At 43.2% G+C, this 16,617-nt stretch overlaps 1 protein-coding gene across 2 annotated transcripts in view; it reads right to left on the reverse strand.

Moving 5' to 3' along the window:
• Positions 1-16,617, reverse strand: part of rbm20 (RNA binding motif protein 20) — a 242,159-nt gene that overhangs the window by 62,966 nt on the left and 162,576 nt on the right. For both annotated transcript variants that reach the window (XM_059652899.1, XM_059652898.1), the window contains exons 2-5: positions 14,794-16,030; positions 9,181-9,242; positions 7,805-7,890; positions 6,802-6,884 (exon numbers count right to left, since the gene is read on the reverse strand). In XM_059652899.1, the coding sequence (XP_059508882.1) occupies positions 6,802-6,884; positions 7,805-7,890; positions 9,181-9,242; positions 14,794-16,030 (1,468 nt within the window). The remainder of the gene's footprint in view (positions 1-6,801; positions 6,885-7,804; positions 7,891-9,180; positions 9,243-14,793; positions 16,031-16,617) is intronic.

The raw sequence follows: 16,617 nt of genomic DNA on the forward strand, positions 1-16,617 counted from the left end.
TTCCATTTCAGGCAATATCCTGGTAAATCTCCTCTGCACCTTTTCCAATGCTTCCACACCTTTCCTGTAATGAGGCGACCAGAATTGGACACGATATTCCAGATGGGCTGAATCAGGCTTCTGTATCGCTGGAGCATAACTTCACAGCTCTTGAACTTAATCCCTCTATTAATGAAAGCTAACACACCATACATGAGTTTTGAGAAGATTTGTAGCTCAGGTTGAGGTTCTGGGTGTGAGTTTGCTCGCTGAGCTGGAAGGTTCAATTTCAGACATTTCATCATCATTCTAGGTAACATCATCAGTGAGACTCCGACGAAGCGCTGGTGTTATGTCCTGCTTTCTATTTATCTGGTTAAGTTTCCTTGGGTTGGTGATGTCATTTCCTGTGTTGGTGATGTCATTTCCTGTTCTTTTTCCTCAGAGGATGGTAGATGGGCCCCAAATCAATGTGTTTGCTGATGGAGTTCCAGTTGGAATACCATTCTTCTAGGAATTCTCGTGCATGTCTCTGTTTGGCTTGTCCTAGGAGGGATGTGTTGTCCCAATCAAAGTGGTGTCCTTCCTCATCTGTATGTAAGGATACGAGTGATAGTGGGTCATGTCGTTTTGTGGCTAGTTGATGTTCATGTATTCTAGTGGCTAGCTTTCTGCCAGTTTGTCCAATGTAGTGTTTGTCACAGTTCTTGCAAGATATTTTGTAGATGACGTTCGTTTTATTTGTTGTCTGTATAGGGTCTTTTAAGTTCATTAGCTGCTGTTTTAGTGTTGGTGGGTTTGTGGGCTACCCTGATGCCAAGAGGTCCGAGTAGTCTGGCAGTCATTTCCAAAATGTCTTTGATGTAGCGGAGAGTGGTTATGGTTTCTGAGCCCGTTTTGTCTGTTTGTTTGGGTTTATTGCTGAGGAATCGGCGGACTGTGTTCATAGGGTACCCATTTTTTTTGAATACGCTGTATGGGTGATTTTCCTCTGCTCTGTGTAGTTCCTCTGTGCTGCAGTGTGTGGTGGCTCGTTGGAATAATGTTCTAACGCAGCTTCGTTTGTGGGTGTTGGGATGGTTGCTCCTGTAGTTCAGTATTTGGTCCGTATGTGTTGTTTTCCTGTAGACGCTGGTTTGAAGATCCCCATTGACTGTTCGCTCTACTGTGACATCTAGGAATGGCAGGTTGTTCTTGTTTTCCTCCTCTTTTGTGAATGTTATGCCAGTAAGGGTATTATTGATGGTCTTGAAGGTTTCCTCTAATTTGTTTTGTTTAGTGATGACAAAGGTGTCATCCACATAGCGGACCCAAAGTTTGGGTTGGATGATTGGCAGAGCTGTTTGTTTGAGTCTCTGCATTACTGCCTCTGCTAAGAACCCTGATATCGGAGATCCCATGGGTGTTCCGTTGGTTTGTCTGTAGGTTTTGTTATTGAAAGTGAAGTGGGTGGTAAGGCATAGGCCCACATCATACGCCTTAACAACTCCATTCACCTGGGTGGTAGCTTTCAGGGAACTGTGGACATGAACCCCAAGATCCCTCTGCTCCTCCACACTGCCAAGAATCTTTCCGTTAACCCTATATTCTGCTTTCAAAATGAACCACCTCATACTTTTCAGGGTTAAACTCCATCTGCCACTTCTCAGTCCAGCTCTGCATTCTATCAGTGTCCCTTTGTCACCTAGAATAGCCCTCCGCATTGTTCACAATGTGACTCACCTTCATATCCTCCGCAAACTTGCTAATCACCCTTCCACTCCTTCATCCAAATCATTTACAAACATCATAAATAGACAAGGACCCAGAACAGATCCTTGTGGTACACCGCTCGTAACTGAGCACCATGCTGAATATTTTCCATCCACTACCACCCTTTGTCTTCTCAGGGTCAGCCAATTCTGAATCCAATCTGCCACATTTTCCCCCTATTCCATGCCTCCTTACCTTCTGCGTGAGCCTCCCATGGGGAACCTTGTCAAACGGCTTACTTAAATCCATGTATACCACATCCACTGCTCCACCTTCACACACATGTTTGGTCACCTCGTCAAAGAATTCAATAAGGTTTGTGAGGCATGATCTGCCCCTCACAAATCCATGCTGACTACCATGAATCAAACTGTGCCTTTCCAAGTGATCATAAATAAATCGCAAAGCCCCTTCCAATAATTTGCTCACCACTGACATAAGACTAACTGGCCTGTAATTTCCGGGGGTTATCCCTGTTCCCTTGCTGAACAAGGGAATGATGTCTGCCACTCTCCAATCTTCCGGCACTATACCCATGGTCAGTGAGGACGAAAAGATCATCGCCAAAGGCCCTGAGATCACTTTCCTCACTTCCCATAGAATCCTTGGATAAATCCCATCAGGCCCAGGGGACTTATCTATCTTCAAGTTCCTCAAAATTCCTAGTATATCTTCCTTATTAACATCAACCTCCTCCAGCCTACCAGCCTGTTTCACACTGTCCTCCCCCACATCTAGGTCCCTCTCAGTTGTGAATACCGAAGAAAAGTATTCATTAAGGATCTCTCCTATCTCTTTAGGCTCCGTGCACAAATTCCCTTCACAATCCTTGATCGGCCCTACCCTTTCTCTGGTCATTGTGTTACTCCTCACACGTGTAAAGAGCCTTCGAGTTTTCCTTCATCCTCTCTGTCAAGGTTTTCTCATGTGCCCTTATAGCTCTTTCTTCAGCTCCTTCCTGGATAACTTATATCCATCTGGAACCTTTTCCATTCCTTGTTTCCTAAGCCTTACATAAGCCTCCTTCTTCCTCTTAACTAGTTGTTCGGCCTCTCTTGAGAACCAAGGCTCCATCACTCGACTGCATCTTCCCTGCCTGCTCGGGACAAACATATCGAGCACACGCAGTATGCATTCCTTAAACAATCTCCACATTTCAATAGCGCTCTTCCCTGACAGCATCTGTTCCCATTTTACGTTACCCAGTTCTTGCCTAACAGAATCACAATTACCCTTCCAATGCACTCTGAGATAATCTTTTTCACTGTCCACTACATCACCTATTTTGGTGTCATCTGCAAATGCACTAACCATTCCACCTATATTCACATCAAAAACCATTTATGTGAAAGGCAAAAAGCATTGGACCCAGCACCGATCCTTGTGGCACGCCGCTGATCACAGGCCTCCAGTCTGAAAAACAACCCTCCACCATCACCCACTGTCTTATTCCTTCATGCCAATTTTGGATCCAATTGGCTGGGTCCCCCTGGATCCCATGTGATCTAGCTTTGCTAAGCAGTCTACCACATGAAATCTTGTCGAGCACCTTTTAAATCCATATAAACTGTCTACTGCGCTAGCTTCATCAATCTGTTTTGTCACCACTTCAAAAAGCCTCAATCAAGTTAGTGAGACTTGACTTCCCATGTACAAAGCCATGCCGACTATCCCGAATGAATCCTTTTCAAATACATGTAAATCCTATCCCTCTGAATCCCCTTCCACAACTTGCACATCACTGTGATAAGGCTCACTGGTCAATAGTTCCCTTGCTTCTCCTTCCAGCCTGCCTTAAATAATGGTACCACATTAGCCACCCTCCCATCTTCTGGCACCTTGCTTATGGCTAACAATGATACAAACATCCAGCAATGTACCCAGTAATCATTTCCCTCGTTTTCATAAATTTTGGGATATACCTGATTAGATTCTGGCAATTTATATACCTAAATGTGTTTTAAGACCACCAGCACTTCCTCTCCTGTAATTTGGACATTTGTCAAGGCATCAATATTTATTTCTCCAAGTTCCCTAGCTTCCATGTCTTTCTCCACAGTAAATACTGACATGAAGTATTTATTTAGTATCTCCCCCATCTCTGTGCTTCCACACATAGGCAGCCTTGCTCACCTTTAAGGGGCCCAATTCTCTCCCAAGTCACTGTTTTGGTCTTAATGGATTTGTAGAATCTCTTTGGATTCTCCTTAACCCTAGTTGCCAAAGCTAATTCATTTCCCCTTTCTGACCTCCTGACTTCCCCATTGATTACTCTTCCACTGCCTTCATATTCCTCAAGGGATTGGCTTGATCCTAGCTGTCTTCTTCTTTCTTCTTTTTCTTGACCAGAGCCTCAATTTCTCTAGTCATCCAGCACCCCCTACACCTACCAGTGTTTTATAAATTCCTATTTAGAAATAAGACCAGTCTGACTCCAAACATAAACACAAACAGATTGTAAACAAGGCCTCACGCCTAACCTGCATTATCTGGCCTAAAATGTCACCTCTTCTTTACACTGGTAAAACCTTTATTTCTCACAGGACTGTGACTTCAAAAGAATTTGGGGATTTACATGTACACACAAATCATTTAAAACCTTCTAACTGATGCAGGATTTAGCAGCATCTTAGGTTTGTTTAGTATATCCTCATCAGTGGTGTGACCCTTTGATGCTTTACCTATAAATTCTATGTCTGATACTCCCTCTCACTAACACCTGAAGAAGAAGTCAGACTCTGAAAGCTTGTGATTTTAAAGAAGCCTATTGGACTATAACCTGGCGTTGTGTGATTTCTGACCTTGTCCATCCCAGTCCAAAACTGGCACCTCTGTCATAGCTAACAGCCTTGCCCTCGCACTAACAGCACATACATCTCAAACAAACGAGGTTTAATGTTTAGTTAATAACAAAAGGAGGACATTTTTAATGCCAGTCATTACTACACCGGTGATGCTGGTGTATATCCATTGTACTGCATGGTGCTAGAGTCCCTGTCTCTGGGACAGAAGGTCTGTGTTCCAGTGCCCCCTGTTGCAGAGATGTGTCACAATGTACCTGGATGAGTTCATTAAAAAATGTGCAAGAGTTGGGTTTTCCCTCAGTTGGGGAAGGAGGGAAGGAGTGTGCCTGAGGTTGGTGGTTGGGGGTGGGGGGTGGGGGGCATTGGGTAGACACTGCTCAGAAACAACAGAAATTGCTGGAAATGCTCAGCAGGTCTGGCAGCATCAGTGATGAGGAATCCGAGTTAATGTTTCGGGTACTAGTGGTGTACCGCAAGGGTCGGTGTTGGGTCCACTGCTGTTTGTCATTTTTAGAAATGACCTGGATGAGGGCGTAGAAGGAATGGTTAGTAAATTTGCAGACGACACTAAGGTCGGTGGAGCTGTGGATAGTGACGAAGGATGCTATAGGTTGCAGAGAGACATAGATAAGCTGCAGAGCTGGGCTGAGAGGTGGCAAATGGAGTTTAATGCAGACAAGTGTGAGGTGATGCACTTTGGTAGGAGTAACCAGAAGGCAAAGTACAGGGCTAATGGTAAGATTCTTAGCAGTGTAAATGAGCAGAGAGATCTCGGTGTCCATGTACACAGATCCTTGAAAGTTGCCACCCAGGTTGACAGGGCTGTTAAGAAGGCATACAGTGTTTTAGCTTTTATTAATAGAGGAATCGAGTTCCAGAACCAAGAGGTTATGCTGCAGCTGTACAAAACTCTGGTGCAGCCGCACTTGGAGTATTGTGTACAGTTCTGGTCACCGCATTATAAGAAGGATGTGGAAGCTTTGGAAAGGGTGCAGAGGAGATTTACTAGGATGTTGCCTGGTATGGAGGGAAGGTCTTACGAGGAAAGGCTGAGGAATTTGAGGCTGTTTTCATTAGAGAGAAGAAGGTTGAGAGGTGACTTAATTGAAACATATAAAATAATCAGAGGGTTAGCTAGGGTGGATAGGGAGAGCCTTTTTCCTAGGATGGTGACGGCGATCACGAGGGGGCATAGCTTTAAATTGAGGGGTGAAAGATATAGGACAGATGTCAGAGGTAGTTTCTTTCCTCAGAGAGTAGTAAGGGAATGGAACGCTTTGCCTGCAACGGTAGTAGATTCGCCAACTTTAAGTACATTTAAGTCATCATTGGACGAGCATATGGACGTACATGGAATAGTGTAGGTTAGATGGGCTTGAGATCGGTATGACAGGTCGGCACAACATCGAGGGCCGAAGGGCCTTTACTGTGCTGTAATGTTCTCTGTTCTATGTTCTATGTCCGTTTCTCAGAACTGAAGTAGACGCTGCTGTTGTTCAACAATAAAACTGTTTTCTAAATGCTTGGTGGCTTCAGCCTTCAGACCAGTGCTGTTCGAATGTGATATGTTTACACAAGATCTGCAGTGATGCCACAGCGGACTCTTTCACCCAATAGCTTCCCAAAGCAACAACCAGCCCAGGATTTCCTGGCAAGTTTCGACTTCTGCACCTGGAATCCTCTGAAAATGTTTACAACTTGCAGAGTTTGGAGCATTCTGGCCCAGGCACCCAAACAGTGACCTGGGAAATGTCCAAGCATTAAAACCTGCTCAAAGTCTTGGGCACTTAGAAGCCTGACTTGAGTTTTCCTTCCAAACTGAAGCTGTGATGCAAGATTCCCAGATCAGGAAATGTGTTGTGTTTCTCAGGAGGATCAAGTTGGAACATGAGGCCAGAATGTCAGAGCTCCAGGTAAGGATCAAGTAGCTGAAGGCTGACCCACCCATTATTGCCTGTCCCTAGGGTCCTGTGGTTTTGGGCTAGCAGTTCAGAGATCACAAGCTCTGAATCTCCCATGGTCTTCTATAAACAGGAAAGCTGCTTGAAGCGCCTACCTGGTTCAGTAAGTGCTCTTCACTGAATGGAACCAATTCATTCTCACTGAAGGAGCCCAGCAAAGTGATTCAATCGTGGAACAAAAACACTTCTGAAGACCCACCATCCTCCAGAGCAGAACCTAGTCAGCACTGCTAACATTCAAGAATTTAAATAAACAAATGGAAAGAGAAGCTAAGGTGAATGTTGAGTAATTAGGAATGAACTACCTTTGACCCTGGAGATGTCGAAGTGAACCCACGGCTTTGCTGGGAGAATGTTCTCAGTTGAGATTGATTATCTGGTGGAAGATCTGAAAGGTAATGGACAATAACATGAAGCAAAATTATGGAGGTCCCCCAAAATACTCGTCTGCATTTGGCAGAATGGCAAAGTTTATGAACAATAATGATAATGGGAAGTGCAGATGCTGGAGAATCCAAGATAACAAAGTGTGAAGCTGGATGAACGCAGCAGGTCAAGCAGCATCTCAGGAGCAGAAAAGCTGACATTTCGGGCCTAGACCCTTCATCAGAGAGGGGGGATGAAGGGTCTAGGCCTGAAACGTCAGCTTTTGTGCTCCTGTGATGCTGCTTGGCCTGCTGTGTTCATCCAGCTCCACACCTTGTTATTATGAACAATAATGCTCTGTTTTTCACTGCGTGAATTAACTGATATGAGGGCAACTGCAGAATAATAGGATATAATTTCTGCTCAATAATCCCAAATGACTCTCTCCCATCCTGCTCTGGAGCAGTGTCCAGTAAAGGTCCATCAATACTCCACAGGAGAGGACAGGAGAATGTGACGCGAATATCCACACCGAGAGGTTTAAATGAACTCCAGTCATCTCAGCGACCAATGCAGACCAGAATCAGTGGAGGTTAGGGTTAGGAGTCTATACTGTAAGTGTAACACTGCTCACATTACTATTTCACTGTACAATTACAACACTGTACAAACAGGGGCTATGGAGTGACAGAGAGGTAGCTTTATGGTCACTGCCTTATTACAATTGTGTTTTTCATTCTTACCATCAAACTCACTTCCAACTGATCACATTTTTCTCCAGCGTCAGTATTAGGGATTTATAACTAAAATCAACAGAGAGCTATAATGAGCACAAACCCCCCAGGCATAGTTAACACTCCAAACACTCTAAATTAGGTTAACTTTAATGAGAGACATTACTCATTTTTCTGTTAAAAAGTGTAACAGATTTATATTGATTACCAGAAGGATTCAAAATCATATTGGATCCACATGAATTGACTCCTCCATTTGTTGGTCTTGTAAAATTCGTTGACCCAATACCTGAACTGGGATTAAAATCGGAATACAGAATAAAAATAAAGTGAGAACATCACTTACAGAATAGCTGGAAAACAGAAACCAAAAGAACTGTGAATGTTGTAAAATCAGAAACAAAAACAGAAGTTGCTTAAAGCTCAGCAGGACTGAGCTTTAAAGATAATGTTGTGGGTCGAGTAACCCTCGAAACGTTAGCTCTGAATTCTCTTCACAGATGCTGCCAGACCTGCTGAGCTTTTCCAGCAATCTCTGTTTTTGTAGCAGGAAAACAGACCCACTAAGATAGCCTCATCATGGCCCAACTATTTCAGATAGTATGGAGGCTCCTGGTGCAGGATGTGATGTATTCAATGGGAATAACCTAATGGATTTCTTGGACTGTCCTGAGGAAAATGCAGATGGCTAACATTTCAGAATTGTGTAGAACAAAAGCATTTACAAATCAGTAATGATCCAATTCGTTCTTTGATAGAAAAGAACAGAGGTACTGCTGAAACAATACACATTTGTTGAAACTTTTCAAGTTGTAGACATCAGGACAATTTAAAAGAACACAAATAATTCTTCCTCAGGAGGTTTAGGAAATTCAGCATGTCCATAAGGACCCTCACCAACCTCTACAGATGCACCATAGAAAGCATTCTATCCCGGTGCATAATGGCCTGGTAAGGCAACTGCTCTGCCCAAGACTCTAAAATACTGCAGAAGGTTGTGAGCTCAGCCCAGACCATCAGGGAAGTCAACCTCCCACCCATGGACTCCATTTACACTTCTCATTGCCGTGGAAAGGCTGTCAACATCATCAAAGACCTCTCCCACCCGGGTAATGCTCTCCTCTAACCTCATCTATCGGGCAGAAGATACAGAAGCTTGAAATTACGCACTAACAGGTTCAAGAACAGTTTCTTCCCTGCTGTTATTAGACTGCTGAATGGACCTTTAAAACATCAAATAATGTTGGTCTTGCTAATGTTGAAGTTGCTTTGTGCACTTCCTGCATGGCCATAACCTTGTATGTATTGCTGTGTCTAAACACCCTATGATCTGTGTGTCCTTCTTCGCTATGATCTTGCAAAACTGCTTGCAAAACAAAGCTTTTCACTGTACTTAGGTACATATGACAATAAATGCAATCAAATCAATCAAGAGGGGAAATCAACATTCATACTGTATGACAGGAGAATGCTGATTGGTTAGCAAGTGAATCCTGAGTGGACTCTCACACAGTAAAAGATATTAGCAATTAATTTTAATTATTCATCACCCACAAAGAACACTAATCAGAAAGGGTTACTCACTTTTCAGAGAAGAGGGTACAGTTCTGGATGTGATGTTTTCCATTCACATGCTGTTCCCAATCCTGCCCAATATAAAGTAGAAGCTGATATGTAAGATGCTGATTGTGCAGTTCTGTGGAAGCTTATTAAAATGCACTAAAATGTAACCTAGCTCAAGTGTTGTTTCTGCCGTTGTAATGCTCAGTTATTTTACAATCTGAGCCAGGTTTCTCTCACAGGATTAGAAACTGCCAGTTGTACTGGTCACAGCGAAGGGGCTGGTGCTGACCCAGCCTGAACAACGAGGAGTTTGGGTAGTTTGTCCTGTTAGTGAGTTTTGAGAAGACTTGTAGCTCAGGTTGAGGTTCTGGATGTGAGTTTGCTCGCTGAGCTGGAAGGTTAGTTTTCAGACGTTTCGTCACCATTCTAGGTAACATCATCAGTGCGCCTCCGATGAAGCGCTGGTGTTATGTCCCGCTTTCTATTTATCTGGTTAGGTTTCCTCGGGTTGGTGATGTCATTTCCTGTTCTTTTTCTCACAGGATGGTAGATTGGCTCCAAATCAATGTGTTTGTTGATGGAATTCCGGTTGGAATGCCATGCTTCTAGGAATTCTCGTGCATGTCTCTGTTTGGCTTGTCTGAGGAGGGATGTGTTGTCCCAATCAAAGTGCTGTCCTTCCTTATCTGTATGTAAGGATACAAATGATAGTGGGTCATGTCGTTTTGTGGCTAGTTGATGTTCATGTATTCTGGTGGCTAGCTTCCTGCCAGTTTGTCCAATGTAGTGTTTGTCACAGTTCTTGCAAGGTATTTTGTAGATGACGTTCGTTTTATGTGATGTCGGTATAGGGTCTTTTAAGTTCATTAGCTGCTGTTTTAGTGTGTTGGTGGGTTTGTGGGCTACCCTGACGCCAAGAGGTCCGAGTAGCCTGGCAGTCATTTCGGAAATGTCTTTGATGTAGGGGAGAGTGGTTATGGTTTCTGAGCCCGTTTTGTCTGTTTGTTTGGGTTTGTTGCTGAGGAATCGGCGGACTGTGTTCATAGGGTACCCATTCTTTTTGAATACACTGTGTAGGTGATATTCTTCTGCTCTGTGTAGTTCCTCTGTGCTGCAGTGTGTGGTGGCTCGTTGGAATAATGTTCTAATGCAGCTTCATTTGTGGGTGTTGGGATGGTTGCTCCTGTAGTTCAGTATTTGGTCCGTATGTGTTGCTTTTCTGTAGACGCTGGTTTGACCCTATGAACACAGTCCGCCAATTTCTCAGCAATAAACCCAAACAAACAGACAAAACGGGCTCAGAAACCATAACCACTCTCCCCTACATCAAAGACATTTCCGAAATGACTGCCAGACTACTCGGACCTCTTGGCATCAGGGTAACCCACAAACCCACCAACACTAAAACAGCAGCTAATGAACTTAAAAGACCCTATACAGACAACAAATAAAACGAACGTCATCTACAAAATACCTTGCAAGAACTGTGACAAACACTACATTGGACAAACTGGCAGAAAGCTAGCCACCAGGATACATGAACATCAACGAGCCACAAAACGACATGACCCACTATCACTCGTATCCTTACATACAGATGAGGAAGGACATCACTTTGATTGGAACAACACATCCCTCCTAGGACAAGCCAAACAGAGACATGCACGAGAATTCCTAGAAGCATGGCATTCCAACCGGAACTCCATCAACAAACACATTGATTTGGAGCCAATCTACCATCCCCTGAGGAAAAAGAACAGGAAATGACATCACCAACCCAAGGAAACCTAACCAGATAAATAGAAAGCGGGACATAATACCAGCGCTTCGTCGGAGGCTCACTGATGATGTTACCTAGAATGGTGACGAAACGTCTGAAAACTAACCTTCCGGCTCAGTGAGCAAACTCACATCTAGTTTGTCCTGTTCTGGAAACAGCAAAGCAATTTTACCCTGTGCGGCTTTTATTTGGAAACAAGCTGGTGAGATTATAATGGAGACGGCTAACATTTCAGAGATGAATGTTGGAGCTCTGGATTGGTTAATGGATTTTGTTGGGTTAATCATAAAAGGATATCCAAGAGGAGCGATGGAATCAGCTGACATGTTCTGGAGTAAAATGGTAATTGTCTGTTACGTGTATCACACACAGCACCCATGTGGCAACCGTTTTATTGTCTCCACATTATCAAATCCCTTTTTGTCCTTTTGTCTCTTTCTTGTTACCTATGGAATTTGGAAGTGTTTTCTCTTGCTGGTTTCTCCAAAGCAAAGGAACAAGAAATGCATAAATGGCAATAGGTCACGCACTGTGTGTGACAATAAACAGGAGTCATTTCATTTCTCAGCTCCCTGTTCTTTCTCCTCCTCCTGAAACTTATCAGGGCCTATACCCAAGACAAGTAACATCATGGTCCTGCTCCATGCCTCCCAGCATGGTGCGAGGGCATCACTTGTTGAGGAGCTGCCGACTTTTTGGGAGATGCCAAACCAGCAAAACATATCATTTATTTCAGGATAGTTTGTGAGATTTTACTGTGTACAAATGTGTTCCTGAGTTTCTCAGGGTACATTAATGGAAGAATAGTGGCCTAAGCTCATTATGATGCAGACAGAGATGGTTTGGCCCATCGAGTCCATCCTAGCTGCCTGAGGAGCCTTCCCATCATTCACACTCTAATGCCATCACCCAACCAGGACAGCAGTTTCCTTCCCTAAAGGACATCAGTGGCCCAGATGGGATTTTATTTCCCCTGACACTGACAATAGTTTAATGGTCATCATTAGACGCTTAATTCCAGATTTTTATTTAATTAAAATGTTATGATCTGTTGTGGCGGGAATCAAATCCAGGTTCCTAAAATATTACCTGTCTTTGAATTAAAACTCCAGCGATAATACTGCAAGACCATCAGCTCTCCCCTCATGTGTTTGTCCAACTTCTCTTTGAAATGACTCCATGTCTTTGCATTCAGCATCATTGCCACTGAATGCACACTTCCTCCTAAGTCCCCTGTATCTGTTGCTCAAAACCTCAAATCTGTGTCTACCAGTCTATGAACTATTAGCTGAAGGGGTTAGTTTTTCTTTACCTGTCTGATCTAAACCGGTCACAATCTTGTGTGTCAATGCCAGACCTCCTAACAATATCCACATTTGGCAACACATCATAATTGTTCATTGTCCATAATAATGTGGTTCCAGGAACATGAAATTTACTTCATAAATGATGAATAAAGCAATGAACAGATGCTAACAGAACCTTTTCCACTTAGACAAAAAGTGAAGAAAATAACAAAGTTGCTGGAAAAGCTCAGCAGGTCTGGCAGCATCTGTGAAGGAGAAAACAGAGATAACATTTCGGGTCCGGTGACCCTTCCTCAGAGTTTGAGGATGGAACTCTGTTCCGATTCTTCCCGTGCAGATATAGGTTGTCAATGCTTACTGTGTCAACTCTCAAACCGGATCCGAAATTGACCGAGAGGCAAGAAGTAGCAGGTGATGGTTGAGGAGTGTTTCTGTGAATGGAAGTTTGTCCACTGGGATTCTGTTGTGCTCCATGCTGATCCCCCTGCTATTTGTGGTGCATATTAGTGATAGGGACTTAAAGGGTGAGATCAAGAAGTTCATAGATAACATGAAAATTGGTAGAGTATAAATAGGAGAGGAGGATGGCTGTAAACTGCAGGAGGTTTTGAATCGACCCATCAGGAGGCAGAGCAGTAGGAAATGGAAATTAGCTTGAAAAGGTGAAATAATGTAGCTGGGGAGAGCAGACAAACCATGGGATTCCACTGCAACTGGTCGGACCGTGGAAAGTACTGAATGTCATTGGGACCTTAGTGTACATATCCTTAGATCCCTGAGGTTGGCAGGGCAGGTAGATAATGTGGTTAAGGAGTTACATGGAATACTTGCCTTTGTTAGCTGTGGCATAGAGTTTAAGGGCATGGGGGTGATGCTGGAACTATATAACATGCTGGTTAGGACTCAGCAGGAGTGTTGTGAGCAGTTCTGGACGGGGGGAGGTGGGGGTCAGCCTCCAGTTTATAACACTAGCCAATGATTCAGAATTAGTGCACAGGAACCCTCCTCATTCCATTGTCATGAGGAAATCTTCCCATTGAGTGATTTACCATTCGGTTTTCTTGCCTTATCTTTGAATTTTGATGATTGTGGAGTGTGAATTAGATTATTACTTAACAGTTACAAACTAGATGGAAAATAATTGTGAAACTATATTAGACAATGAATTTGTTGTTAACAATGTGGCTGAGTTACTCAAAGCAAGATAGTGTAAAGTCAGAACACCCACTGGGTTGAAAGGCCTTTCTCTGTGCTGAAGGCCCACATGACTCAATGACTCTAAACCAAGCAAATTGATAGTTTGATGTGGGCATGTGTGTTCTTTGGTGAGGTGCAAGGTGGGTTGGAGTATTGGAATGGCTCGATGATATTTCGACTCGGAATAAAGTGAAACCTTATAGTTTCTCCGTTCTTGTGTTAACCAATTTTTTACTTGCCTGTGAATACTCCAGATGCAAAACCCCTGAAGGTTGGCAATATTTCAAACAGTGATCAAAAAATTTCTGTGACAACAGAAAACCAATAAGAAAACCACCAGCCACACAAAGCCAGGCTTCTTTGGTAACTTATAATTTATCGGGTAAATTTACTGTGGCCATTCAGGAAAATCACATCATTAATTTTATGGTCAGTTGGAGGTCTGAGGTAAAGCTATGATATCATTATTTTTCTGACCAATTGTGATGAATATTAAAATAGATTTTGTGCTGGAACAAACGATAAAAACATTAACAAATATATCGGTTATGTATTTAGTTTTGGAAACATGAAATAAATCTGACCATCCGCCCTTCTTTTGTCTAAATCAATCCCATGTTTCTATTTTCTCCTGTCCATTTCAGAAACACAACATTTATTTCAAACCACATCAGTGATTTGATTTAAAGATCTTCTCAGGTTTAACCTCATATCTCTTCTTATTCGTAATTGTGCAAGTCTTGACTTGCTGTGCCAGGTTTTTGAGCATAAACAACTTACTTGATTCCCTTTGCTGGTTCTTTTCTGAATCTTATTTCGATGGAAATTGGGAATGATAATAGATTAATAGACTGCAATGTAAATTTATGATGGCTTTAGTAGACAGTTAAATACCACTCTCCACAAGTTTTTCTCACCACGTCAGAAACTCTAGTTCATTACTTGGATTCCTCCAGGTGTAAGTGAAATTTTAAACATTTGTTGTCTCTATATTGCTGAGAAAGAGATAGAATATTATCAAAAGGATAGCAGAATTGCATCAGTGCTTGATTAAGAGTATTCAAGCATTCCTCCTTGTGCTTGATAATCTTTATGGACTAAAATATATTTCCATAAACTTTTACATCACTGAGTTAAAGAAGAAGGGTCTTTTATATATTTGTAAATGGACACTACTCAGAAGTAGATCACACTTCAGTGGCTCACATTCTAAACAGATTCAAGATCATAAGAAGATCCCACCAGGAATAAGAGGTGCTCTTGTTAAAGCTGTACCACCCGCGGAATTTTCAGGCCCATCTCCAACACGAGTAACAACGTTTGCTAAAGCCTTGCTAAATAAAAACCCACCTTTAGGTTAAAGATTTTCTTGTCACATATTGAGCAGATGTGGGGCAGCTGCGTGGGCACTAAGCCATGGAAATCATTCAGTTCATAAGGCTGGATGTGTCTTTCTGGGACCTGAAGGTGGAAGGTGCTGTGCAGTTGCTTGTCGCTTTGATTGAACTGGGCGCCTGCAAAATTCTGATTGCTCTGGTTGAACCTGTCAAAAGGAGATGGGCATCCAATATTGATCTTTCCTTCAGACGTTGGCTCCTCTGGGTTATACAGGTCATTTCTCATCTGCAACTGTTGACTTTTTGTTGACCACAGACTTGGTGACTGGGCTGTAAACTCAGGCCTGTTGGGTTTTAAGAATTGTGAAGCAGTCTGCCACTGATCGGGTACCCATGTTCCCAGATTCTGGGAATTGCCCGTTGGGTTGATTTGATGAGGGCCCTCAGGTTTCTGTGGGTAGCTGCAAGTGTTCATTTCTCCTGAATAACTTGGAGCCTGCATCCTGCACATGGGCTGTCCTTGAGAAGCCTGGAAATCTTGTTGGAAACCAGAGTGCGGCTGGTTCAAAACAGAGTGCTGTCCTTTAACCGGATTCCCTGAGGCAAGATTAGCAGAAAGTACATTGGCCAGATCCCCAGTGAAGCCAAACTGATGAAATCCCTGTGTGCAGAGAGCCTCGTCGTGCATTGTTTTATTGGAGAAATCCCCAGTATATTCGGAAAAGCCACCAGGAGGATGTGAGGAGACAGTCTTATTCAGATTTATAACAGCTGCTGGATGTGCGGATGGCTGTGAGACTATTCCTGCAAAAGGATTCAGTCCGATTGGGCCTACACTTTGAGGCTGTAAGTTTCCGCCTTGGTTGATGCTTCCTGCCACCAAAGGGGGTAATCCTGGAGTTTGTGATGGGTAAGATAGTCCATGAGGTGGCATCGTGGGGCCTGAAATACCAGGCCCAAGCTGTGGGGCTCCAGCTTGTCCGTGTGTTGCATTGATCAGCGATGGGGACCTTAACGTGTTAAACAGTGGCTGGGACATAGCAACTTTGTTGAGGACCTGGCTCAGTACAGTGGCAGCAGTGGTGTTACTGTTCACAGCCGACTGAGCGAATTTGAGCCGCTGCAGAGTAAGCTGAGCCTGGAGTTGAGCGAGCTGGACACTGGCAGCAGATGGCAGGATAGGGTTAGGAGTGCCTCCACTCAAATGGGTGTTGATGGGGAAAGGATTCTTATCCAAGCTCTTCACAGAACTGCAATCAAAAGGCAATTCTATTAGCGACAAAGAAACAAAGACAGCCCATCCTTAGACTACAGAGCAGCGTCTTGGAGCTGAATCCTGCCGTGCACCACAACGTGTCTCATCAATCAAAAACCTTGTAAAACTCTCCCCTTTTAAGGAGAACACTGTCAAACCAATTTATCACAGAGGGTGAAGTTTACAGGCACATGGGCATGCTCATTTAGGCAACAGTAGGTTCAGCTACAATGTAATGTTCTAAATCAGACTAACAATTTCACATGTGAAATGCCTACATCAGACATTAATCATCTTCTTCTTTATCAATTATCGTGGGATATCCTGTAAATTAAAGGTCTTAGAGCCCTTATGGAAATGGCCCTTGTTGATCTTGAGAAGTGGTTGGGCCCAGACTTTCAAAGAGTTTTGATGCAACTCAAGCTGAACAAAATTTCTCTTTGGTAGGCCTTATAGGATTTTAAAATATATTTCATTCTCTTGGTTGTTTTTGAATGTGGAGCCACGGTACACCAAAGGGAGACTGTAGTTACATAGAATTTAGATCAACGTTACATGGTAATCTTTCTTTCCTTTCTCCCT

Source organism: Stegostoma tigrinum, chromosome 20 (assembly GCF_030684315.1).
Source record: "Stegostoma tigrinum isolate sSteTig4 chromosome 20, sSteTig4.hap1, whole genome shotgun sequence".
NCBI classification, from domain to species: Eukaryota; Metazoa; Chordata; class Chondrichthyes; order Orectolobiformes; family Stegostomatidae; genus Stegostoma; species Stegostoma tigrinum.